The sequence below is a fragment of the Erythrolamprus reginae genome, chromosome Z (assembly GCF_031021105.1).
Source record: "Erythrolamprus reginae isolate rEryReg1 chromosome Z, rEryReg1.hap1, whole genome shotgun sequence".
NCBI lineage: Eukaryota > Metazoa > Chordata > Lepidosauria > Squamata > Dipsadidae > Erythrolamprus > Erythrolamprus reginae.
This window is the reverse complement of record NC_091963.1, coordinates 127,120,318-127,147,127: the sequence shown is the minus strand read 5'-3', so window position 1 is coordinate 127,147,127 and position 26,810 is coordinate 127,120,318. Positions and strand designations below refer to the sequence as shown.

At 40.8% G+C, this 26,810-nt stretch overlaps 1 protein-coding gene across 1 annotated transcript; it reads right to left on the bottom strand.

Annotated features, from left to right (window-relative positions):
* Positions 1–343: 343 nt before the first annotated feature.
* Positions 344–14,259, bottom strand: LOC139153108 (claudin-4-like). The gene is made up of 2 exons (XM_070726691.1): positions 14,172–14,259; positions 344–1,609 (listed from the first exon to the last, which is right to left on the bottom strand). Exon 2 carries the CDS (start codon positions 1,589–1,591, stop codon positions 947–949), a length of 645 nt encoding a protein of 214 aa, XP_070582792.1. The 5' UTR covers positions 1,592–1,609; positions 14,172–14,259; the 3' UTR covers positions 344–946.
* Positions 14,260–26,810: the final 12,551 nt, after the last annotated feature.

Sequence of the window (26,810 nt, the reverse complement as noted above, 5' to 3'; positions counted from 1 at the left end):
GTGAACCCAGCAATAGCAACCACCACAACAAAGTGTATTTGTGGGAGTGTCCCCATTCAACCATTCATCATTATATGGTTGGGCAAAGAAATGTAGTTGGTATGAATGTAGTACTCCCACACCAGTCAGTCATTCTGTTCCGCCCTTCTGCCATGCAAACCTTTTTACTTTGGGAATGCCCTATTGTGAGAAATTCACCTTCAGGTTCAATAAAATGAAAATAGTCACATGATAAATGCTTTGAGCCCATGACTGAAAAAAAGAATTTTTTTCCAGTAGTAGATTATCAGGTTAGCATCAGAGTTACACACACATACACACAAAAGGCAAAGGCAAACTGCTATATACAAAAGCATTAATTTTATTCAGGTTATATATATATATATATATTTAAAAAGAGGAAAAAACTGGCTTTTGGTATGAAATACATGCAAGAGCAATTGCAAAAAATTATAAACAACATGTCTAAAAGGCCACATTCCCTTTCTTCATAAAATACTGTACAACAAGTCACAGCTTCAAAAACATAGATATACATAGAGAGTAACCATTTCCACCCACCCCCATCCCACATCATGCTATTGAACAGAATGTGATTTCTGAGCAATTACAGGCTATTGGGGATTGGGTAATGGAGGAGAGAGGGCAAGAACGCCCAAAGGCATTTTTCAAAAACTACTTGAAAACAGGACATTGATTCAATACCTATCTACTTATACTAAATTCTTCTATCACAAATCAAAGTTTCTCTTCAAAAGAATAAATCTACTTAGTGGTAACAGTGAGAGAGGAAAAAATACTGTTGGGCAGAAATGTTGGGAAATTGTGGAGCAGGATGCTCTGTCCTCCATAGGGATGTTCATTATGCAGTTCTGTTGTTCTCAGGGAAGCCATCAGTAATGAGCTTTCATGATGGCAACAGCATCATCACAACGACTTGACTCTCTTACACATAGTTCTTGCTGGGGTAATCGCTGCGGGGTTGAGAGACAGCAGATGTGTACCGAGCACTGTAGTTGTTGCTCTCTTTCTTGGGACAATTGCAGCACAGCAATCCTCCTCCCAGGATCATCAAAGCTGCTGCGGCCCAACCAAGGTAGAGGGATGAGCCCAGCTCTCTCTTCTGAGCCTCCAGAATTAATGGGCTGTAGAACTCCCGGATGATAGTATTGGCTGACCAACAGACTGGGATGAGGCAAAGGATTCCCGCTGCCACAAACATGGCCCCAGCGACAATGATGATACGTGCCTTGGCATCCTCGTCCTCCACACAGTTGGTGCATTTGGCACCCATGATGCAAACCATCAGGCCGAAGAGGGCCAGAAGCACGCTGATGACCATGAGAGCCCGGGCGGCTTGCATATCTTGAGGGAGAGCCAGCATGGAGTCATAGACTTTGCATTGCATCTGGCCAGTGCTCTGCACCACGCAGTTCATCCACAGCCCCTCCCAAGTGGTCTGGGCTGTCACAATGTTGATGCCGATGAAAGCTGTCACTTTCCACATAGGCAAGGCGCACGTGATGATGGCCCCAATCCAGCCCACTACAGACAGGGCCATGCCCATGATTTGAAAAGCAGCTGACACCATAATTCAAGGTAGGCAGTCCTGGGGAGAAATAACAATGTACCATAAAAATTATGTGAAATGTTACCATAATGTAACAGTGCACCAAATCACTACATTTAATATTTGCCAAGGATGCAGCTAGAACTATCCATTGATTTCCCACCACTTTGAAACAGGAAACACATAGAGCCTTTAACGGGAATCCAAAATGATCTCATGCAAACAAAGAGGAAAAAACCCCCAGGAAAATTCATTCAAATTTATTTTCAGGATGTAACCTACCTTGTTTGCATCTAATGCGAGGGCTGTGCGGGATTCCTTGGTGCTTTCTGGGCTTGCTTGTTTCCTTGCAGACCTTTCATTATCCTAACTAGGTAATATCATCAGTGCAAGCACTGGGAGCTCCAGTTGCCCAGTCAAATCTGTCGTTTTGATGTCACTGACTCTCCCACCCCACAAATTTGCAATCACTGTCTCTTACAGTTTGTTAACTGCTAGTCCCCCTAAAAAGTACTTCAGTTCTGCTGTAGGGACCAAGCCATGCTTCCTTTGGCACCTACGGTTTTCTCTATACAGTATCTGATCCACCCAGTCACATGACACACCCCAGCCATGCCTACCCAGGTTTTGTGGCTCCCGGTGTTTTCTTTTCTGTGGGAAATGTGTCTGTCTGTCTCTCTCTCTCTGTGTCCTCTCTCTCTCTCTTTCTGTCTTTTCTCTCTCTGTGTGTGTGTGTGCCTCTTCTCTCTTTCTCTCCTCTCTCCCTTCTCTCTCTCTGTATGTGTATATCTATGTGTCTTCTCTCTCTCTTGACCCTGGAGGAGGGTGGTGGGAATCTGACGTCCGGAGAGATGCTCTAAGAACCCTAAAAAAACCAACCCAACAAGTGAGTGCATGTTTTGTAAAGCAGTCTCCTTCCCAGCCATTCTGCATCCATGTGCAAGAGCAGGTTGCTGCAAGAATACATATTTGGGTATAAAATACAGTTCTTCCCCTCTGAATGTCTATATGCCTTTGTGTGTGTGTGTGTGTGTGTGTGTGTGTGTTTGCACAAGAACAGACTGAATAATATATCTTGTCCATGCAGGTGCAAGGCAGAATCCTGTTGCCATGCAAAGACAAAGTGCAGGGGTGCTTTTTGCACTAAGGCTCCAGCTATCACCACCACTAGGACTAAAGCTCTTTCATTTCTCTTCCACAACTGGAGGACAAGGAGCCGCAGCATAGGGATGAAAGAGCCACATGTAGTTCTGTTTATCAATACCCAGTGCAGAGTCTCCTGCTTGGGTGGGGGTTGGACTAGATGACCTGCAAGGTTGTTAGTACATATCTGTATCTACTCTGTAAATCCAGGTTAAAAAAAGAGTCCTTGCTCTAATCCAGTAAAGTTTCTTTGTGGCAAACTTTTGAGAAGTTAGAACAGTGTTTCTCAACCATGGCAAGATAAGTGGACCATCTCCCAGGATTCCCCAGGCAGAAGCATACTGGGGTGGGGGAGAGTAATATTTGGAGTTGAAGTCCACCTATCTTAAAATTGCTAAGGTTGAAAAACATTGCTCTAGACAAACATAATAAAAATGAAGACAGTTAATCTAAACTTCAGACAAACAAAAAGGTAATCATGTGGTCATAAGAGCCAACCATCATTGGAAGTTACAGAGCCCATTGTACTGATATTACAGACTCCCTATTACAGAGCCGGTTTTCCCCGGCCAAACTCCCCCCATCTCCCACCCTGCAGTAAGGATTATCTGTGTACTTGCTTCCCAGGTAAACTCTTAAGAATTTCTCACTCATCCCATTGCTTGCCCATTACAGGGTTTAAATATTAGGTGGAGGCAAAGGGGCTCCTTTTAAAAATAGTATTTATTCTCCAAACTCCAGACTGCTTTTTTCGTCCCACGAAATAGGACAGTGATGGCAAACCTTTTTTTTGCTCAGGTGCCAAAAGGGTGTATGTGCACGAGATAGCATGTGTGCATGTGCCTACACTGATAATGCAATGTCTACCCCTCTGTGCATGTATGCTTCCCCTGGCATGCACACAATCCCACCCTCCCCCTCACCCTGCTCATGTGCACAGGCTTCAGTGAAGCCTTCAGACTTCTGGTGGGCCTGCTAGGCTGTTTTTCGCTCTCCCCAGGGTTCAGGAAAGCCTCCTGAAGCTTGGGGAGAATGAAAAATGGCCAAACGGAAATTTGGAAATGAACTTCCAGTTTTGGGCCATTTTTCACCATCCTCAGATTTCCCTGGAGGTGGTGAAAAATGCCCCCAAATCAGCTGGCCAGCACGCATAGGTGCGCTGGAGCTGACATAGGGCAATGCTTTGCATGCCCTCAGATATGGCTCGGCGTACCATCTGTGGCACGTATGCCACAAGTTCATCATCATTGGAATAGAACATCTAAAATAAATAAGGAAGTGGAGAGTTTTTTCCTTGCTCCCTGGAGATTGATTCTAGACCCAGTTGGTTCTGGTTTAAAGCTGGATAGCTGGTAGGCATTTTGCAAGTCTGGAAAATATAGCTGATAAAACTTTTCTGTGGCAACCAAACCATGAAAGGATCCCCCCCCCCTCAGCATTGGTGTAAGTAGTCCCATTCTGACAATATGCCCTTGACAGAAGGAACCGTTGCTTGTTCACAGGGAGGACATTTTATATGTAAAAGATCTCACAATGCAGTTTTGGGCATCCTCGACTTAAGAAAAGATGTTAAGTTAGAGGAGACAAAGTTAGAATATCCAGAAGCTGCATTCAACCCCCAAGTTCTTAGGTGTACATGTGTTTTATAATTGTTTCTAGATGTTTATTTATGTTAATTGTGTTGTTGGGACATGGAGGCAGTTAAGCCATGTATAGTATGCCACCTGGAGCCACTTGGATTGCAAGTTAAATAAATAGCCTTAGTCACATAAAGCCACAATGGTATTTAAAACTGTGGCCTGGAAAGTCCTCCTTTCAAGTCCTTCCAGCTCAGCATGGGAATTCACTAGTCACTCTATCACTCAGCCCAACTTACCTTACTGGTTTGTTGTTATGGAAAAATTGGAGGAGGCTAAGCTATGCATAATGTTGCTTGAGCTCCCAAAGGAAAGGAGGGGTATGGGGAGTGATGTGAGAAAGAAATGTATAACAATTGGCTCAATGGGTGCCATTGCCACCATTAGGCTCCAAACCACCAAATAACTGACTGGCACTCTACGTATTGTGGCCGGGGAATTCTTGCTCTCAAAATTCTTGAAAAATTACCAGTCACCTTCTGTGGCCCTATGCAAGCTGACTATAGTACATGTTAATTCAAAAGTAAATCTATCAATGATGAAGATTAATGGCTGAGTCAAATGGGATTTGAACTTAGCTTTCCCAGTTACAAGGGCAACATTTTAACCATTACCAAATAAAGCTTAGACATTTCACTGTAAAACTATAACCTGCAAAAATTGGGGTTTGACCCATGCCCTATAAAGTCATTGTTCTACCATTCTTTGAGCAGATCCTGTGCTCCAATTCAGCAATTTGCCTCCCCTTTAATTTGCAAATGAATCTGTAATTGCATCCTAGCTACAAATTCTGCTTTTTAAATTCTCCCACCACCCAGCCAAGCCAAAAATTTAAATCAAGCTTATAGCTCTCCTTTAGAGATGCAGAACAAATCAGAATCTGATACTTCAAATGCAATTGCAAACTAAAATGTTTTTAAAAGTCAGATCATGAAAGAAATTAGGGTATATGTGAATACAAGAGTTTCCATCACAATATCATTCTCATTTCTCTGAACTTGCATTATGTTCTACAACTGATGATTTAAAAAGCTAATTTTGTCATTTTGCCAAGTATCTATTAAATTCTTCAAGACTATGCTCACACTTTCACCATGAATCATGCTGTCTCCCAATCATGTCCAAATTACCAAATAGCTATCAGTATATTTACAAGAGTTTATAAGGTAACCCATTTCCTGATTTTCAAACATCCTGCTTGATTAATTGTTTTGGAAAAGTAAAATATATTTTGCATGAGTCTTATTCAATATTTTTGGTACTAATTTTGATTAAGCTTAGTAGTTGTTTTTTTTGCTAGTTTTTCAAGTTTATCCACCACCTGATGACTTTTTTTTTTGGCCAAGAAGTGATTTCCAGCGATCTTCCTACAGTAAAGCTCAGAAAGCGTGACTGGCCAAAAGTTACGCAATTAGTTTCATTCCTATGGAAGAATTAGAACTCATGTATTCCTGCTCCTGGTCCAGCATTTTTATTAACTGTAATTCTTTAGCTATAAGAATTGCAAAATTCTAGACCTTGGTCAGTTTTAATTCAGAAATGATTTTTTCCTCCACTACAGTATTAGGATATCAAACTATGTAGGTCATGGGTTTGCTACAAATGGAGATTTGAGATATGATATTTGAATATTTTGCTATCATCAATGACCAAGTGGGAAAGAGTAATTAACACCTGCTGCAATTGTTAACAAAAGAAAATGGAGAGATCACAAGGTTTATGTACAAATCGTGACTGCTAAATCACCATGGCAGATGTCATATGTGATACCAATGTCATTTAGACTTATATAGTGCTTCATGTTGCTTTACAACCCTCTTCATGGTGTTTTACAGCCCTACAATGTCGGCATATTGCCTTTAACAGTCTGGGTCCTCATTTTACCAACATCAGAAAGATGGAAGGCTGGGTCAACATTGAGCCTGGTGAGAATCGAACTGCTGACAACATGAAGAAAGCAGAAGTAGCCTGGAATACTGCATTCTAGCCACTGGACCACCACAACTCATAGGAATAGGAAGCAAAGGCCAAACAAACTTGGAGTCATTTACTTAAATGGACAGGGAAGGAAGTCAGGTGGCTGAATCTTTTTTTTTTCCCCTGGAGGAAAATTTGTTTTTGTTTTTTTAAAGATGATGTTGACATTTGACTCAGGAAAATCAGCACAAGCCTGACTCAGCCTAAAAGTGGTTTGGCTTCAAATACAAGGGTTACCCCAACTCATCACTCAAACAATTGTTCCAAGTCCAGCTCAGGCACTTGATTTATTTTTTTCCCCTTTCTTTATCTCATCTTGAGTAAGGAGCTTTTCAACTCTTTCCCCAATTAGTCATGTACCTAGAATATAAATGGCTTTTGTGCAATTAGTTTCTTTCCCCCTTTGATTGCAACAGGTCAAAGATAGTTGCACTGTAGGCTGTCTCAGTAGCTGAATCATCCCTAGCGCCCTCAGGGCTGTATGGGAGTCATCTGGAGTTGGTTGGCAACATTAAGTAGAGGAAATAACAGGTACAGTATCTGTTAACTGTTGACCTAGTTGTTAGACAGGAGATACATTCCCAGCCAGGGGCTTTCTTCTTTTCCTTTCTTAAGAATATTCAATCCTGCTTCCAAACTGGTCCCTCAGCCCTAAAGCCTCATCCACCCTGTGTCCTCATATACATAATTGGCTTCGTTTGGGCTTAATAATGTACTACTATGTACTACAATTATTGGCTGAACATGTTCTTTGAGAAATGATACATAATAATAATATTCCGGAAAGGTAAAAGAGAAAGAAAGAGGGAATATAAAGTGAAGAGAGAGAAGAGAGGAGAGAAAAGAATTGGAAGGAAATAGAAGGGGGGGGAGAATGGAGGTAACGATGGAAAAAAGAAGAGAGATAGCAGAGAGATGAATGAATGGAGGGAAAGAAGAGGAGGAGAGAAGGAATGAGAAAGTAGGAAGAGGAGAGAAGGTAGAGGTGGGGAGTGCGAAAGACAGATTGATGAAAAGGAGCTGAAATTGGTACAGAAACAGGATATTGATTTATGGTTGATTGATTGATTTAAAATGCATGTACATGTATGTTATTGATATATTTCAAGGTATGTGTATACATGGATTGAGTGGTGGAGAAAAATGAAATATATTCTCTGAACCCAAACTGGGGTTTATTCAAAATCCAATATTAAACAAAGCAAGGCTTAGCCCGTTGTATAAACCCAGTCTCATCAATCCTAGGCACATTGTGCTACAGCAGGCTGCTGAAACCAAAATCAAAGAGCAAGGGAGGAGAAAAAATTAGTTTTGCCTCACATTTTGTCTCACCATTGTGCCTACCGTCTCTGTCCTACTGTTCTATTGTCCTCTTTTATCATTACTTTTTATTTACATTGTGTTTATACAAACTATTATCCTATACATGTTTGACAAATAAAATAAATAAATAAATTTTAATTTGTTATGAAGAATATGAATCTTAAGGGAATAATTCTTCTAGCCAAGCATCTTTAAGGTGTGTTTGTCGTAATTCTTAAGATCATCTGGCTGATGATGTTTATTGCTGAACACTTCAATATGACACTAAGTGAAGGAAAACCTGATTAAAACCGAGCCTGTTCTCAAAACCCTTTTGTTCTGCATCTCCATATTGTCTGTTGTTGAGTTTTGTCTTGCTTTTGACATTGGTATCAAGTTGTCACAGCTGTGGGATGTAGAGAAAAAAGAAGAGATCCTGCGAGCCAAAAGCCCTTCCCTATGCTACTGTGCAAGACTCACCCAAATTTAAAAAAACACAACAATTTTTATACGCCAGGAAAAATAATATTGGAGGAAGGCCATGAGTTGAATGACCTTTCTAGGATTAAGTCACAGAGGTAGGATTCAGCAGGTTCCAATGAGTTCTGGAGAACTGGTAGTGGAAACTTTGAGTAGTTCGGAGAACCGGTAAATACCAACTCTGATTGGCCCCACCCCATCTATTCTCTGCCTCCTGAATCTCAGCTGATTGGGAAGAAATGGGGATTTTGTAGCATCCTTCCCCTGCCATGCCCACCAAGCCACACCCACAGAACCGGTAGTAAAAGAAATTGTAATCCCACCACTAATAAGGGTGGATAACAAATTCTTCCTGGTAATCTATGCAAATGACATTCCTAGAAAAGTGTAGTTCAAGTATCCAAAATGAATAGTACTGGGAGTGGACCATTGGAGACTTTTATTTGACTTTAAAGCTGCCATATTTTATCTGGTTTAGTGCATTCTTCATATGCTTAAATAATAAAATTCAAGGGCTAATGTCTAGAAGCTCCACAAGCCCATCCAATCAAGTAAACCCTAGGCCTGAAACACTTTCTAAATATAAAATGTAAGAGAAACTACAATGGATAGTTCTCATATTTCATTTGGCAGTACAATTAATTTCAGATGAAATGGAGAGAACAGGGGGAAAAAGATTTGGGCTGGAAAACAAAAATAACTCCACCTTAAAATGTCTAGCTTTTGTTTTTGGTCTTTTACAAAACTGACCACTCCACAAAAAAAACCCTTTTCCTGCATGATGTGGACAAATGTACATATTTAAACAAGCCTTTGGATAAGATATCCTTGAACCTTGAAATGTTAAAACTAACATATCTACAAATATTCTCCTTTATTACCAACAAAGATCTACAATGTCAACTTCATTTGTTGTATCCCCTTATGGCAAGCTATTGGCAGTGTCTAATTAAAGCAAAATCCTTTGTTTTGTTTGAGTGATTATCCTAATTATTTTCTTTGTTCCAAGGCTTGCAACTCATGGGCAGGACAAAGAGCACCCCAAGATTAGGTTGCCCCAAATCAATGGGCGGAAGGAACGACCCTGGGTTTTAATTATTATTTTTTCCAAAACTGAGATTGGAAATGAGCAGCTGAGGAGCTCCGTGAAGTGAATGATTTCCATTGCTGTCTGTTATTACTTTTGAGCCCTTGACAAAGATTTGCAACTGGGCTACTTTATCAATGAAAATCACTGGTGCATATTAAAACAGTTGGTTTTATTTTTATGAAGAATAGGAAAAGAACATAAATAGATTGTATCGTTGAAAGTTTATGCTCCATGGGTGAAAAGACCAATAACACTCCAGCTTTGTTTCAATGATACTGCTATCTATCAGACCAGCATTTCTCAATCTTACAGATATATTGACTTCAATTCCAAAAATTCATGGCTGGCTGAGAAATTCTGAAAGTTGAAGTCCACACAACCGCCAATGTTGAGAAACACTGTTCTAGACAGTATCTTGCACCTCATCAGACGTGGTGATGGTGAAAAGTTGCTGCATACTTTGGTCTGATTGCAACATTATCTACATGTTTATAGACCTCTGTGTACATAAGCAGTCCTTAAAATCTGTAAAATAATCTAAAGCCGGAGAGGAGTTTCATATATATTGGGATATCATCAAGTTTTCTCTCTGGTCAAAATTAACTTGGTGACAGCACATGCAAATGCAGATTCCTGAGCAATGATACAAAAAGTTATTTGCCCCAGTTTTCTTCCAGGAACTTTTTTGTTTGCTCAACAGCCCTATCCAAGTCCTAAACAGAGCTAACACTGCTGCTTGACTTCCAAGAACAGCTGAAGTCCACTACGGGCTGTATCTGCTCTGGCTGTTTACATACTGAAATGATTCCTCCTAGTGATTATATATGTGTATATTAATGTGCAGGTGATCCTCAATTTACAACCATTCAGAATTATGACAGTGCTGAGAACTTATTTACAACTGGTCCTCACACTTATGACATCTCAGTGTACCTATAATCATGTAATTGCCATTTGTGGCTTACCTGGGAGCTTCTCACACATAAAGTCAATTGGAGAATGCAGATTTGCTTACTACAAAAACAAAAGGTAGCAAAATTGGTTGCAACTCACTTAACAAATGTATCACTTAGCAATGGAAGTTCTGGTTCCAACTGTGGTTATAAGTGGAGGACTCCCCGTATTTGAGATCTGTCTTGTCTCTATTTCATTGAGCTTTTTGATTGTTTTATCTGCTGTGTCTTTATGTTTGTTTCATGTTTCTCAATTTTGTAAGCTATCCAGAATGTAACTGTGTGGGTGACTATAAAAAACTCTTATCATCACTCAAAAGCATTTTGTGTACATATAATTCATCTCCCACAGGTATAGCAATGCAATTATATTATATTCTTCACCCCTCCACGCCCAGGTCACTTATATTGATTCTCAAGAAATAACTTCTACAAAGTTACTTCTTGGCAAACCAAACTCCTTAATTCTAATCCTAGCTGTGGAAAGTAGATGTGTTTGGTAGAAAAGATAGACACATATTTACAATCTTCTCACTTTCCCTTCTCCCTAGGCTGAAATTCACCAGTCATACTCCAGATAGGTTGCAATTTCTTCCAATTGTTGGAAGGGAGGAGAACCATGTTAGACCATGGCAGCACAAAGTCAGGAATCTGGAAGCACTAACATACTTGGTTAAAAAGCACAAGCTTTCATTAAGCACATAAAGTTTCTTCCACAGATATTTTCCAAGATGGAAAAATGTGAGAAGTATAAAGGCAAGCAGACATTTATAAGACAAGTTAAAGAGCTCAAAATATAGGAATTTCCTGTTTTAAATTATGAGAAGCTTGTAAATTATGAGAAGAGACTGAATGCTGTCTACCCAGAAGATGACAGCCACTGGCTGTGTTCCTACAACGTGCTTAAACCCACAGTTAATTGAACAATGATTTATGCAATTAATCTTATTTCTGGATTCATGAACAGTACCATGAGCTAATCACAGGGGTTTCAATTTTCACAACATACTATTTTACAAACTGGTTGGCTAACTTATGCCTCAATGTGTCATGTCAACATAACTACTGGTTTTGCCATTGTATTCTATTTATGCCTGACCTTGTCTTTGGGAACTCAGTGAAGTATACACAGGTATTTTTCTCTCTTAACAATAACTGTGTAGTAAACTGGTAAGCCAGAGTTAACTATACTGGTTATTCAGTGCTTAGTATTTAAATGGAGACTTGAACCATGGACCAAAACCAGTCTCTTAATTACTGTTTCATATTGTCTCTCAATTTCAGGAGGTCAGTTTAATAGTCAATGCAAAATTCAATTAAAGCTACAAGATTGTATCATTTTACATCATGGTCGCAGGATCAGTTCCACGTCATCTCTTTTTGTTTGCAATTAGAATGGCATCCCATTGTACTTATCCAATCTATGAGCAAGATCAATTGTTTAAAAAAAAACTAAAAACAAATTCAGAAGTAGAATGGTTAAAGCTCATTCAAGCTCATTGGTTAAAACTCATTCAACAGATTAAACCATCTCATTTAGTCTTGGTTAGAACAGCCAGTAATATCATCTTTGTAACCATTTCTTGCAACAAAGAGACATAGTCACCATCCTTCATTGAAGAAAAATTCTAGTTCAGTTAGGAGGAACTGCTATTTTTGATGGGAAGAACTTTATTGCTATACAGAGGCACTGGGCCAAGTCTTCTATTTAGCTTAGGATTCAGAGGCAGGATGGCTATTCAGACAGGTGTGCCATCAAGGCTATAGGTGTATAGGAATTCACCTGTTGGAATACTTATGTATAACACTTAATAGAAGAGTTTATGCTTTTAAAATCCCAGCTAACACCATTTGTAGGAAACAGAGAAACTGCGAAACAGAAAAAGAGTTTTATTAAACTAGATGATACCTTAATATATTTTACTAGTCCATGTATGATATGATATACTCTATATAAATAACTGCAAAACAGAACTTGGAATTTCTTTTTTCGGATTCTGAAATATTTGAGAAGAATCAATGCATTTGTTCCCTGGAAGTTTATACTTTGTGTTCCATCTCCAACTTAGTCTCAGAAAGAGATTCACTTTCCGAAACCATCTCTACAGTCCACTTCAAACAGGCACATGAAGCGCAATTGCAAGATGCATTTAGCCAGAATTCAGTTTACTCAATTAAATCCTTAAAAAAATATTAACCGGACATAGTTTTTCACAATGGGTTGTGCAAATACAAGAGAAGTTCCCCGAAAAATGAGCTCCAGCATAAGTCTGAAGCTAAAAAGATTGAATTTCTGGTTTAGGTGATCCATTCAAATTCGATCTTGCATCATTATCCTGGGACACGTATATTTGCCTTTATTTATTTATTTGTTAGATTTCTAAACCGCCCAACTCCTTCTGGACTCTGGGCAGCGAGTGCAAATACAGCAGGTGGGGATTGATCCTGGCCTTTGGTTTCCCCGATTTATTCAGGTTAAGTTATTTATTGCTTGTACCCTTGTAGCCGAGGCAACTAAAGAAATACTCAAGATTTCACCCTTAGGTTTGCGCATCCTTTTCTTAGGGCGGGAAGGACATAATTATTTACAGAGAGTTAAGGGAACCTTCGCCAACCGCCACCCCGATCTCACTATGTTCAACTACCCAACTTTCAAGGCAAAAGGGACACGCGGTCACTGAGTGGTTACGCTCCAGAGAACAAAGGTTCCCCCCCCTCCGGGTGATTTCGGGCGGGGCTCAGGTGGGGGCGACGACAAGAGGGCGGGGAAGCCTGGCGGGCTTTTTCCTTGCCCTTCAACCGAAACTCGCCCCCTCCCCCCCATCTCGAGGGCGAAAGGGGTTTTTTTCTTTCTTTCTGCAAAACTAACGCGCGCCATCAAAACTTCAGGGCGCCACCCAACTCTCGCCCGGATCAAGAGAGGGGGGGACGACTGTCTCTTCCATGGAGGGGGTGGGGGGGTGAGAAAACCGCGTTGAGCCAGCGTTTTACGCAACTATCCACCGCACGATCACCAGTACACCTGTCGTTTCTCATTCTTAAAGAAAGAAAGGGGGGAGAGGAAAGGAATAAAGGAAAATAAAATTTTCTCCTCCTATTACTTCTACCTTGCATTATTCCCTCTTTATGGCAGGATCTTAAAAGATAAAAAGGAAAGAGCGGGGGCGGGCGGGTATTCAGGATTGTCCGAAACCCACCGTTTGGGATTAAAATAGTTTTTTATACAATAGGAAGAAGATCGCTTGAGTTTCAATTCCCGAATCTCGGCGGCTGCATGGTTTTTTTTCGGGATACTTTTTATTATCTTGAATATTGCTAGCCGCCCAGAGCCATGAATTAAGAGATTGGAAGCAATATAAATCCAACAGACATATGAAGCAAATAAATAAATGAATGAAGATGACCGTATTCAATACGGTTGGTTAGAACTTGGGGTTAACTCCCTCTCCCACTAAGTACATTTGGGATAAGGAAAAACCAACCCAGACCTGTTAGGCATCGCGCGCCTGAGCGCTCCCTGACTCAAAACAGCAGGTTGTCCCAAACGCTCCGCTAGTAACACGAGGCTCTTCTAAGCTGGAACTAAAAACAGGTGTCGGGTTCGAGTCTCCCTCGCTTCCTCTAAAGCCTCTTAAGATTGGGGGACACGACAAAGGTGTCTTGGGGCCACTTCGACACACACCAAACGCTGCCCCTGATCCACAAGTTTTCAAGACTGATAAAACTCAGTTTTCATATCGCTGGACGATCGCCACCGTTGCAGTATACAATTGCGAGCTATCCTACATATACATATTTAAATGCTCCTATTTGTATATCCCAGTGTTGGCGATCTTCTAGGGATATGAAAGCTGAGTTTTATCTGTCTTGAAAACTTGTGGATCAGGGGCAGCGTTTGGTGTGTGTAAAAATATGTGTGTGTGCGTGTGTCTATGTGTATAGCTGTATATATATATATATCCCGTTCATATCATAAAAGCCAAGTATTCCATCTCCCTCACCCAAGAGCTGACTCTTACCTGTTCAGTTAGAAGATAAAAGTTTCAAGTTCGTTTCCACCGCCGGATAGGACGCTGCAAAGGATAAATATACGCACCTTTCTATATGGGGCCGGCTATATACTCCTCTCGTCCCCCTCATCCCTCCCTAAACCACACCCCTCCCATCCTATGATGACATCACCGGCAGGTGAAACTGGCGACCTGGGACAGGAAGCAAGAGAAGAAACAAGACCCCAAAGCCAACGAGAGGGGCGGGGGTAGGTGGGGATATCGGCTGCTTAGGTGCAACGTGCTTGGACTAGTATTGCGGTTTCTCACGTTGACTGGTCGAAGGACGAATCCCGGGCTTCAGCGGAGCTTGCCAAAACCTCGCAGGGCGAGATTAAAAAAGGATAAGTGACTAGTCAGTAGGTACGTTTCTAGGAACTAGTTTCGCGCTGAATCAGAACGTCCTCATTTTTCTTTGCAGGAAAACAGGGAGTATCTTTATTGATAAGCCGAAGTTAAGCAAGACATGACCGCACGAGGTTAATATGGCCACTCTGAACCTAAGGAGTTCTTACAAATGGTTTTGGGGTGCTCTTCTTCCTTTGAGATGACTTCTGCTCTTTATCTGTGTCTGCCTGCCTGCCCGCCCACCCGCCCGTCAGTCCATCCATCCATCCATCCATCTATCCTCCATCCATAAAATCAGAAGTCTGGCCACACCTTTTCCAACTAGCAAATGTTAATGAAAGATATAGGTTTTCATGAATTGCAGCTTGCAATACTTTAATACTAGGGGTGAAATTCAGAAGGTTCAGATAGGTTGTATAGAACAGGTGGCAGCCATTATGCGCAGTTCAGAAAAAGTGCCATAGGAACTTCCTGATTTATTAGGCATTATTTGTTTTGTCACCATAGACTAATGTGGCTATCCTACTCATTCCATAAATGGCACTCAGGACTTTGTCCTGTTACTTCCCTGATTTATTTGCAAAGCTTTCCATCTTGTCCAGCTACAAAGAGACCTTGGATTGAGTTTTGGTAAACTGCCTTCTATCCCTGATGAGAGAAGGACCTCTGCCCTCTCATCCAAGGCTTCAGATTAGGGCTCCTGGGTGGATAGACAAGCAAGTCACTGTTCTAGCCTCAGTTGCTCAAGCCTGTGGTATGAATGTAGTGGTATTGTTCTGTTTTTACAGGATGGTTGTGGGAGAAAAGAAGTCATTTGATCATGCAGATAGAATATTTAGAAAGAAGTACTGTAGGAAAGGAGCGACTCAGTTTGATGTAGTGGTTATCAGGATATAAAACCCTCAGAGTCCTCGGAGAGAGGTGGCATATAAATGTTGTTAATAATAATAATAATAATAATAATAATAATAATAATAATAATAATAGCAACAACAACAACAATAAAAAACTAGGAGACTGAGTTCAGGTTCTGCCTTAAGTATAAAGCCAGTGGGATAACCTTGGGTCAGTGAATGTCTTTCAGATTTAGGAAGGAGCCAGGTTTTTTTAAACAAAAGCCTTGTAACACTCCCCCTCCCCTCCAAAAAAAAGAAACCCCGCAGGGCTTTGTCAAGGCAGTTATCTAGACTCAAAAACCAACTTGAAGACTCCACCATCTCCCTCCCAGAAATGTCCCTATATTACTGCTATTTCAGGTGAACTGATGGCATAGAAAAGATTTGGAATTTCTGTCCTTTTCAGACATGGTAGGATCAACTCTATGGATTTATGGTTCAAATTAACTCTCTAAAGCAGGGGTCTCCAACCTTGGCAACTTTAAGACTCGTGGACTACAACTCCCAGAATTCCCTTTGCTGGTTGAGAAACTCTGGGAGTTGAACTCCACAAGTCTTAAAGTTGCCAAGGTTGCAAACCAAGGTTGTTTGAGGGTGAAGGTTTGTTCTCCAAGTTTGTTAGTTGGTTTCCAAACATTTCTTTACCAGGCTACGTAACATTTTCAGTGGTGTTTAGGGGATGTGAGTGTCAATGTTCTTCTGTTTATAAGGACTTCAGGTGTGAATGTGTCAAGTGAGGGTCTTGTGAATGGTCCTCTGATGGATCAGATTATATTTGTCAGCATTGCACTAGCAATGTTTGGGTAAGAGTCGTCAGTTCCAGCCTTACCATTAGACAAAGCGGGACAATTTTTTCTATTGTCATACAAATAGTCTTTTAACTTATGACCACAGCTGAGTCCTGTTGTTAAGGGAGACATTTGTTAAGTGAGCTTTGCCCCATTTTATGATTTTTCTAGCTACAGTTGTTAAGTGAATCACTGCAGTTGCTACCTGGTCAGCAACCTGGTTGTTAAATGAATCTGGATTCTTCATTCATTTTGCTTGTGAGAAGGTCGCCAAAGGTGATTCCATGACCTTGGGACACAGCAATGGTTGTAAGTATGAATCAGTTGCCAAGCATCTGAATTTTTCAGTGCCATTGTGACTTTGAACGGTCACTAAATGAATTGTCGTAAGTTGAAGTCTATCTGTAATGAGGTCTAGACATCAGGAATAAAAAATTGGGGAACAAAGCAAAGTAGCCTATCCTGTGACCACTAAATTGCCCCCTAAAATAGCTGGCTGACTTCTCATGGGCAGCCTACTTGTTATGTCAAAGTAAAATTTGAATGTTGGTATCAACCTTAATTCATGAGCTGAATGAGTGGGTGCTTTGTTTTTGCTTCAGGCACCAAAATATCTTATGCAGGCCTTGAGCTTGTGTGTGTGTGTGTGTGTGTGTGTGTGCCTGTTGAAGTATGAAGGTGTAAGTGAATGGTGAGTGTCAGTAACTCCTCCCTCCCATTGGTATGCCATTATCCGTGGGTTGCACAAAGGAATGCAACCTCTGGAATAAAAGAAGTTTCCTTCCTACTCCTCTTTTATAAAAATAACTTCTGCCAAACCAGACAAAAATGTATGTGATCCAACTCTATGACAAATCAAGCCCTTCCTGAAAGCTCAGTGATTCCTAGAAGACTAGTACTTAGAGGTTCGCTACCTCCAAACAGTGGAATTTTTTTTTTAAAGTAACAACCCCCCCCCCGCTTTAAAAGGCACTAAAGTGGGTAAAATCTTCATATGAGGCTGCAGATTCTGAAAATAAGAAAGCAGTCCAAAAGATGTGTCTCCAGCATTTTGCTCTTTTGAACTGCAAAGGGATTTCATTCTTCAAGTGTGCTTAGGAATACAAAGAAGAGTTAACTTGGAGACCACTGAAGATCTACATTCCTGAGTTTCTGGGACAACAAGGAAGTGAATAAACAGGTTGGGGGCTGGGAGCCCAAATCCTTTTAGGGGAGGAACAAACAAGGGATCTAAGAGCTATACGCAGGTTAAAACACTTGGTGACCCAAATGCTTTTGAGCATACGAGTCTACGGAGAGGGGCGGCATACAAATCTAATAAATAAATACGTGAAGCTCCTTTATCTTTACTTGGGAGTGACTTTAGGTATCTCTCCTTTGAGATGAGACTTAGCACTTTAGGGGTACCAATTGGGATTGTGCTTCCTTGTTCAGCTGAACCACAATGTGGTTGGCTCGGCTTTAGCATGGAAAAACCTGCCTTCGTGTTTATTTATTTATTTATTCATTCATTCATTTGTCCAATACACAATACATATGGAAGAGAATAGTCATGAAGTAATATATATAAAGATAATATGTAAAAATAGAGGAGAAGATATGTGAAAGGAAGAAAATATATATGATATATGAGATAGAGGAAAGACAATTGGACAGGGGATGAAAGGCACACTAGTGCACTTATGTACGCCCCTTACTGACCTCTTAGGAACCTGGAGAGGTCAATCGTGGATAGTCTTAAGGGAGAAATGTTGGGGGTTAGGGGTTGACACTATTGAGTCCGGTAATGAGTTCCGCGCTTCGACAACTCGATTGTTAAAGTCATATTTTTTACAGTCAAGTTTGGAGCGGTTAATATTAAGTTTGAATCTGTTGCGTGCTCTTGTGTTGTTGCGGTTGAACCTGAAGTAGTCATTGACCGGTAGGACGTTGCAGCATATGATCTTGTGGGCAATACTTAAATCGTGTGTTATGGTGATTCAACACTGAATCCTTTATTTATGAATTTGGTATTCCTGATAAGTTTAGGTTGGATAAAGGCTTGATCAGGATGCAAACCAGTGTGTCAGTTTCTTGGGGTTAGATATCTGAAGAACAAGATATATGTGTACTGTTTATATGTGTGCACATGCATTCATACACAAGAGCATGCATGCACATATAGGAGTTGAATAACCCCCTGGTGGGTGTGAAAGTGTCCCCTTTCGGAGCATGACAATGAATGTTGCAAATGTATATAGATCCGGCCCTTTCATTTCTGGGATAGGAAAAGGGAGGCGGAGGAGGAGCAGAAAAGTAGAAGCAGTTCAGAGAAAGAGCTGTGGGACGTCTGGTGGTTTAACAACAGCATTCTAAAGAAAATCAACAAATGGGAGATTTCCTAACAACCACAGTATGTTTAGCCATTGGTAAAAACCAACTAAAGTGCCTCACAATAACGAAATGACTTGCAATTTTTCCATAGTTCATTATCAATAGTTATGGAAAATGACATGAGGTTATGTTCTTTTGTAACATTTTGTTCATCCTAAATCATTCCTTGCCTTAACTCTACACTTCATTTGTCTCACATATAGGATTTTGCTACCAAATCTTGCTACCAAACAGAAAATAAAACTCGGTCTCAGGAAAAATCTAACCTTAGCTTGTATATTTTTCCGGAGACCAAGTTTTACTTTCTGTTTGGTGGCAAAATTTTAAGAGCATCAAATTTTGTTTGTGAAGAAAATATCATGGAGTGTGGCCATAATAATCACCATAGCAAAAATAATATCCCTAAGTTTGCATCATAAACAAAGCCATAAGTATCCTTTCAGGGGCGATCCCAGGAAGATTGACCAGGGCTGATGATTATGAAATGCTCACCAAGATCCTTTTTTCACAATGACTTTCTACCCCAGGGTTTTTCGTAAACCGAATGTGAGAGAATAAAGGCAAAACAAATCCACCACCACCCAAAAAAAGTTCACTCAAAGGCTGTTATAAAAATATCCCAATTAAAAAAAGAACACAGACAAACCACAAGAGATTCAGAGGTTTACTTCACTTTACTGCAATTGAGAACATGAGAAAAGCCATCATACAACTTATATTAACGACTCATTGCAATGAGGTCCAGAGAGGATAGCTTTGTCCGGCAAGAAGAAGCTATGGTCAATGGCCATGATCTGGGACCTATCTCCTTCTTTTATACTTTCTTTCTTACAGTCCTCAACAGATATATATTTTCTGCTACTTCATTTCCTTGTTCCTTCACACTGACCATCAACTCAGCATATACTTGCATGTACATGTGAAATCTTATTTCTTAATGTTTTTTTATTTCCTCAGTTCAAAATAGCTTCTGAAACTATCTACTTAGCAAACACATGTTATAAAATTGCAATACCTTAGCAAATGTCAAAAACTGCTCTATCCTTGGGCAATTATTTCAGCCTGCATTGTTAATATGTAGAAATTTCAATCAAGGCCTAGGATCATCCTTAGGCATGCCTATCAAAGGCCCCAAGGTGATCTTCTCAAAAGGCAAAGAATTTTTTATCTGTAGAGAAGTGGTATTTTTTTTTAACCTTGACAACTTGACGATGCGTTGACTTCAGCTCCCAGAATTCCCCAACCAGCATGAAGTTGAAAGTCCACCCCATCTTCAAATGGCCAAAGTTGAGAAAAACTGCCCTATAGTTTTGCCTCTTGATCAGGGGATCTGCTATTTTAAAAAAACCCAACTATAGGTAGTTCTCAACTTACAACCAGTTGAGTCTTCGGAGAGGGGCGGCATACAAATCTAATAAACTATAACTATAACTAACTGTTTACCGATCGTTAGAAATTACAGCAGACCTGAAAAGTTACTTAAGACCCAGTTTTGAAGTTCTAATGACACTCTCCCTACCTTCTCCAAAGTCAAATGGCTGCATTTTGGGTGCTTAGCAACTGGCCAGCATTTATGGCAATTTGCAGTGCCCTCTGGTCATGTGATTATACTTTATGACATTTTTGCTGGAAACTGGTATTTACTTCTAGTTTGTAGTAAAATTGCCCCATAGCAAATAAGGGGTTTATTTAAAGACTGTTGCAAATGATGTAAAATCAGGTTGTATAGTGACTTGCTTTAGGGCCTTCATGATTTATGACTGCAATTGACAGATTCCATTATGGACATAAGTCAAGGACTACCTGTAACAGGTTCAGCAGCCTGAAACTCTGTTCTATGCTATTATATTTTAACCAGACTTACCTAGTTTATGTACCTTTACCCAGGATTTACATATTTGTCATTCTTCTCTGTGTGTTTTTCAATCCAGATAAACTCTTGATTGCTTGCTTGCAAATGTCTTGCAAATTTTTAGGAGCAGATATCCTGATTGCTGCTCTTAGTTTTTACAATATACAGTCCAAAACATATGGTGCAGATGAGCCTATTACTACTCAGTACATTCTGTGATGAGTGCCATATTATAATGTCATCATTTTACTTTTAATTGGAATGTTAATTAAAAATATTGGCACCATACACTTAAAGAGTACTATAATACTGTAATACTAAGTTCTCATTATCATTTAAATAATGTATTTCTATTCTAATTAAGCACTTACCAAGTTACCCAGCTGGCAAGAATAACTAAAACCCCAGATGACAGGCTCAGGATCCAGATGGATCTTGACAGACTTGAACACTCGGCCCAATCAAACAAAATGAAATTCAAGGCAGAGAAAAGCAAAATCCTACACCTAGGTAAGAAAAACCAAAGAGATTGGACTGCCATTTATACGAAATAGTGTAGGAACTCCCTCTTGAGCAGAGGGTTAGATTAGATCAGTGTTTTTCAACCAGTGTGCCGCGGCACACTAGTGTGCCGTGAGACATGGTCAGGTGTGCCGCGAAGCTCAGAGAGAGAAAGAAAGAGAGAAAGAAAGCAAGAGAGAGAGAGAGAAAGAAAGCAAGAGAGAGAGAGAGAGAGAAAGCAAGAGAGAAAGAGAACAAGAGCGAGAAAGAAAGCAAGAGAGAGAGAGAAAGAAAGAGAGAGGGAGGGAAGGTGGGGAAGGTGGGAGAAAGACATAGAGGGAGGTAGGGAGAAAGAGAGCAAAAAAGAGAGGAAGGAAGGGAGAAAGGGAGAGGGATGGAGAGAGAGAAAAAAGAAGAAGGGAGAGAAAGAGGGAGGGAAAGAGAAATAGAGCGAAAGGGAGGAAGAGAGAGAGAAAAAAATTGTCCAAACTTTTTTGAGCCACCCCCCCCCCCAATGTGCCCCAGGGTTTTGTAAATGTAAAAAATGTGCCGTGGCTCAAAAAAGGTTGAAAATCACTGGATTAGATGACCTACAAGGTCCCTTCCAACTCTAATAATAATCTAAACTTACAAGCAAAGCAAATATAAAGTGATCTGTGTAACTGGTAATCAGAGTTAAATCAATAAACTAATATAAGTGTTATCTAAATTATACAAGCACACAACATAAATACAGTAGTACCTTAGTACTCAACTGCTTTGAAACTCATTGGATGTAGTACTCAACACATGTTGTCATGAAAAGTTAGTACTCATTTTTTTTGTTTGGTATGCTAAAACTTGACTTGTGACTCAATACACTATTTCTTAAAAGAAAAATCTGTTTTGCATTCATCATTTTTGATACTCATTGTGTTTCCATGAATTAATTAATGATGAGTACAAAAGTTCCACTGTTTTGTTTTATTTTTGGGTGGGGTGGGGTGGGGTGTAAAGCAATGTTATGGAAAGAGCAGTAGTAGTAATAAAAAGTATGCCTAAGAAACTAGTAGCATGATGTAAGTATAAGAAAAGGAAAGATAGTAAATAGCAGCGCTGTTATATCTCATCAGGCCTTTCTATTCTTGCAAATCATGTTTGCTTTCTTCATATCTATATGCTTTTCATGCACTACCTTTTATTCTTTAAACTCCCTTCAGAAAGTATTTTTGCTAGTCTTCCCCTTCACCCTTCACTTGTAACATTGCCTTGTGATTAAGTGGGATCTTCAGGTAGGCATCCAATTCTGCAAGATGCTGGCTCCACCCTTTTCCTATATAACAATAGCAATAATATTTAGACTTATATTACAGCACTCTCTGGGCAGCTTATAATGTAAGCATTATTTGTACATCACCTCCAACAATCTGGGTCTTCATTTTACTGACCACAATTAGTATAGAGCTGGAAGGGACCTTGGAGGTCTTCTAGCCAGCCCCCTGCTCAAGCAGAAGATCCTATAACATTTCTGACAGGTGGCCATCCAATCTTTTCTTAAAAACTTCCAGTGAAGAAGCACCTACAGCTTCTAAAGGCAAACTGTTCCACTGGTTAATTATTCTCGCTGTTAGGAAGTTTATCCTTAATTCCAGGAATTCCATTTCTTAATTCCAGAAATCTCTCCTTGATTAGTTTCTATCCATTGTTCCTTGTCTTATTTATTTATTTTATTTATTATTTAGATTTGTATGCCGCCTCTCTCCGCAGACTTGGGGCGGCTCACAACAGAATAAAACAATTTATAACAAATCCAAATATAATTTAAGATATTTAAAAAACCCCGGTTTGATTTTAAAAAAACCCCATTTACTAAACAAACATACATACAAAGATACCATGCATAAATTGTATATGCCCGGGGGAGATGTCTCAGTTCCCCCATGCCTGACGACAAAAGTGGGTTTTAAGGAGCTTACGAAAGGCAAGGAGAGTAGGGGAAGTTCTAATCTCTGGGGGGAGTTGGTTCCAGAGAGTCGGGGCCGCCACAGAGAAGGCTCTTCCCCTGGGGCCCGCCAACCGACATTGTTTAGTTGATGGGACCCGGAGAAGGCCCACTCTGTGGGACCTAATCGGTCGCTGGGATTTGTGCGGCAGAAGGCGGTCTCGGAGATATTCTGGTCCAGTGCCATGAAGGGCTTTAAAGGTCATAACCAACACTTTGAATTGTGACCGGAAACTGATCGGCAACCAATGCAAACTTGCCTTTTGGAAAGGAAATTGACCCCCTCTTCTTTGTGGACGCCCCCTCAAATACTGGAATACTGCTATCGTGACCATGGAAGATGTAAGCTTGAGTCAACCTTGACCCCTGTCAGGATTGAACTCCAGGCTGTGGGCAGAGTAATCCTAGAATAGTGTATTTTAACCAGAGCTCAGTATCATTCATAGACATAAAACAGGCAGTGCTTGACATACACAGTCTCTCTCAGACAGCTTCAACTTTCGACCAGACCTGTGCTTGGCTGAGGACATTTTCCCTTCTCTTTCAAAAGCAGTCATTACTTTTGAGACATTACCTCTTGAAACGCCAAACATTCGGGCATTTTCTGGTACACCAGCGCCTGCCATTCGAGCACCAACAGTTTGGCCTCTTTGAAAGTCTGAGAAGTCTACCATTTCTAGAAGGTTATAACCAATTTCCTTAAATTTCTGTAAAAAAAGGTAGTTTAAAAAAACATATCAAATAACAGAATTAAAAAACAAAAGCAAAAAACCCATTAAAATATGTCAAGTTTTGATTGATTTGAACATGTTCAAACATTATGATGCCAAAAAGTCAAGTATTTCCATTTTTTTTGTTCATCCCCTGTATCTTGCTGAATCTATCATCCTGAAAACCTGAATTTTCTATGGACACTTGCATTGTGATTTGGTTCCCATTCATTTGTTCATAAAGAAAATAAATAAACAAGGCTAGTACTTGCACATACCTGCCCTAGTTCCAGTTCAATATCTAACTACTGTATTTCCTAGTTCCATCAAATACTTTGTTATCTCATTTGGAAACCAACTTTCAACTCCATAATGATACAAAATGTTTCATAATTTGAGGCTCTACCATATTCTTTACAGGTAGAAGAACCCTTTTAGCAACTGTCTCCTTTAGCCACTATTTGCATTTCAACCATCTTGAAAAAGCAACTGCAATTAACTCTTTCATTTACAACCTTTATATTTCTACACAGCCTGCTGAAGACCAGTTTGTTCTGCAAACTCTGCCTGGTATAAATACATATGGGTACTCAACTAGTTTTATAAAATCATTGAATTTGTTATGTAGTGCATTTTAACATAAAACTGAAGTAGACCCAGAGGCAGGGTTCAAGCAATCGGTACTTTTATTCAGCTCAGAGAACAAGTGACAGCTCAGCAAGGCAAAGTGACAATTCAGCGAGTACCGACTGGCTCTGCCTGGAGAAACCGCTCCTTTTATACATTTGCGGTTCCCGCCAAAGCTAGAGCCGGCCGCGTCTGAGCCAATCAGGAGCGACTTCCTGCTTCGGCTCAGACAGCGCTAGAAAGAGGAACAAACTATTTACAGAGTTACAAGGTAGCCATTTCAGGATACAACACCCCTCCCCTCATAGTTGGACACATCCATCATGAAAGCCATGTGACAAAGTCGTCCAATCGGTGGGGCCTCCGAGGAGCTCGCGCTGACCTGCGCAGTTCAATTTCTCCTTCGACACTGACTGTGGAGGATGGCTCGCCGCTGTTCTCCCGGTGCGGCGGACTTGGCCTGGCGGGCCCAACGAAGGCTTCGGAGGACGAGGATGGCTCGGCGTCGCTGGATGGTTCCCCCTGGCCCGATAAGTCTCTTTGCGTGTTTCTTAACTCGGGCAATGTACTAAAGTCTGTTGAAGGGGGAGAGTCCATGTCAGCGGTTTGTGGCAATTGATTTTCTGTTCGCTTCCGAATGTGGTCTATGTGTCGTTTCCACAAACGACCATCCTCTAGTTTTACAATATAAGTCTTTGGTGCATTTTGCTTAACAACAATTCCTTTCATCCAGTTTACATTTCCATCAAAACTTTTTACATATACATTTTGTCCCAAATACATTTCTCTTTCAGGTTTTACACACATTTGGTTATTATTAACACAGAACCTTGGGTTTAACCTGTCTAGTGGTGACCTCAACTTCCTTCCCATCAATAACTCTGCAGGGCTTACATGTGTGTGTGAGTTAGGGGTAATGTGTTGGGTGAGTAAGAATTGGTCCAAGTTTTGTTGCACATCCCCAGGGCCTGACCTGCGCAATGCCTCCTTTGCCACCCGAACGTAGCGTTCTGCCAATCCGTTAGCCCAGGGCGAATAAGGCGAGATGAGGGCATGCCTGACCCCTAGGCCATCTAAGAACAATTCGAATTGTCTGGCTGTTAGCTGTGGCCCATTGTCAGACACTAAGATATCTGGGCAACCATGGGATGCAAACAGTCTACTCAATACCTTGATGGTGGCACTTGTGGTTATGTTGTTCATTGCTATTATTTCCACCCATTTGGAGAAGGCATCAACCACTATTAAAAAATACTGGGACCCCACTGGGCCAGCAAAATCAATGTGGATTCTAGACCAAGGACCAGCAGGCTGTTCCCACTCAGCCGGAGTTGTTTTGGGGGGACTAGGCCGTGACTCTTGGCACGGGTCACACTTTGAAACCCAACTTTCAATATCAGCATCCAGCCCTGGCCACCATAAATGCCCCCTTGCCAGGCTCTTCATCCTGACAATCCCAGGATGACCCACATGTAACATTTTGAGTACCTTTTCCCTTAGGCTTTTGGGGATGATCACTCTATCTCCCCACAACAGACAACCCTTTACATACGATAACTCAAGTCTTTTGTTTTTAAAATCACACAATTCAGGTTTCACAACATCATTTTGCCATCCCTTTAGAACACAGTTCACCACTTGTTTAAGGATTTGATCTTGCTGCGTGTGTGCAGCTACCTCTTTGGCCGTGGTTAGTGGGTTATCCTCGAGTTCTATCATTAACACATTTGTGGAAGGAACAGGGTCTTCCAGTAAGTCTGTTATGGGGCACCTGCTGAGGCCGTCTGCGTGATTGATTTCCTTCCCCCCCTTGTGGGTGAGCTCATACTGGTACCCTGAGAGGAAAAGAGCCCATCTGATTAGTCTTGGAGACATAAAAGGTGGAGTGGGCTTGTTGGGGGCTAGCAGACCTAGTAGGGGCTTGTGGTCAGTGACTAGTTCAAAACTTCTTCCAAAAATATAATTGTGAAACTTCTTTACCCCTGCCACTAATGCTAGGGCCTCCTTGTCTAACTGGCTATAATTCCTCTCTGTGCTGGTCATGGTTCTTGAGAAAAATGCTATTGGGGCCTCTGTCTTATTAGGTAGAACGTGAGCTAGGACTCCTCCTATGCCGTACGGCGAAGCGTCGCACGTGAGCCTAATGGGTAGTGAAGCACTATATTGGACTACTACACTTTTAGAAGTTAATAAATCCTTTACTTGAGAAAAAGCTTCACGTTCAGTTTTCCCCCATGTCCAGCGGGCTTCCTTCTGGAGTAAACGATGGAGAGGCTCTGCTACTGTTGCCTTCTGCTTTAAGAAAACGGAATAAAAATTAAGGAGGCCTAAAAATGCCTGTAGCTCATTCTTATCTCGTGGTTCTGGGGCTTCTCTAATTGCCCTCAGCTTTTCTGTTGTGGGGTGGATGCCTTCTTTATCTATTTTATAACCAAGGAATTCTATACTGTTGGTTCCCCAGACACATTTATCAGGCTTGATTCTTAACCCTTTGTCCTGTAACCTCTTAAGTACTTCCCTTATTCTTTTGTTT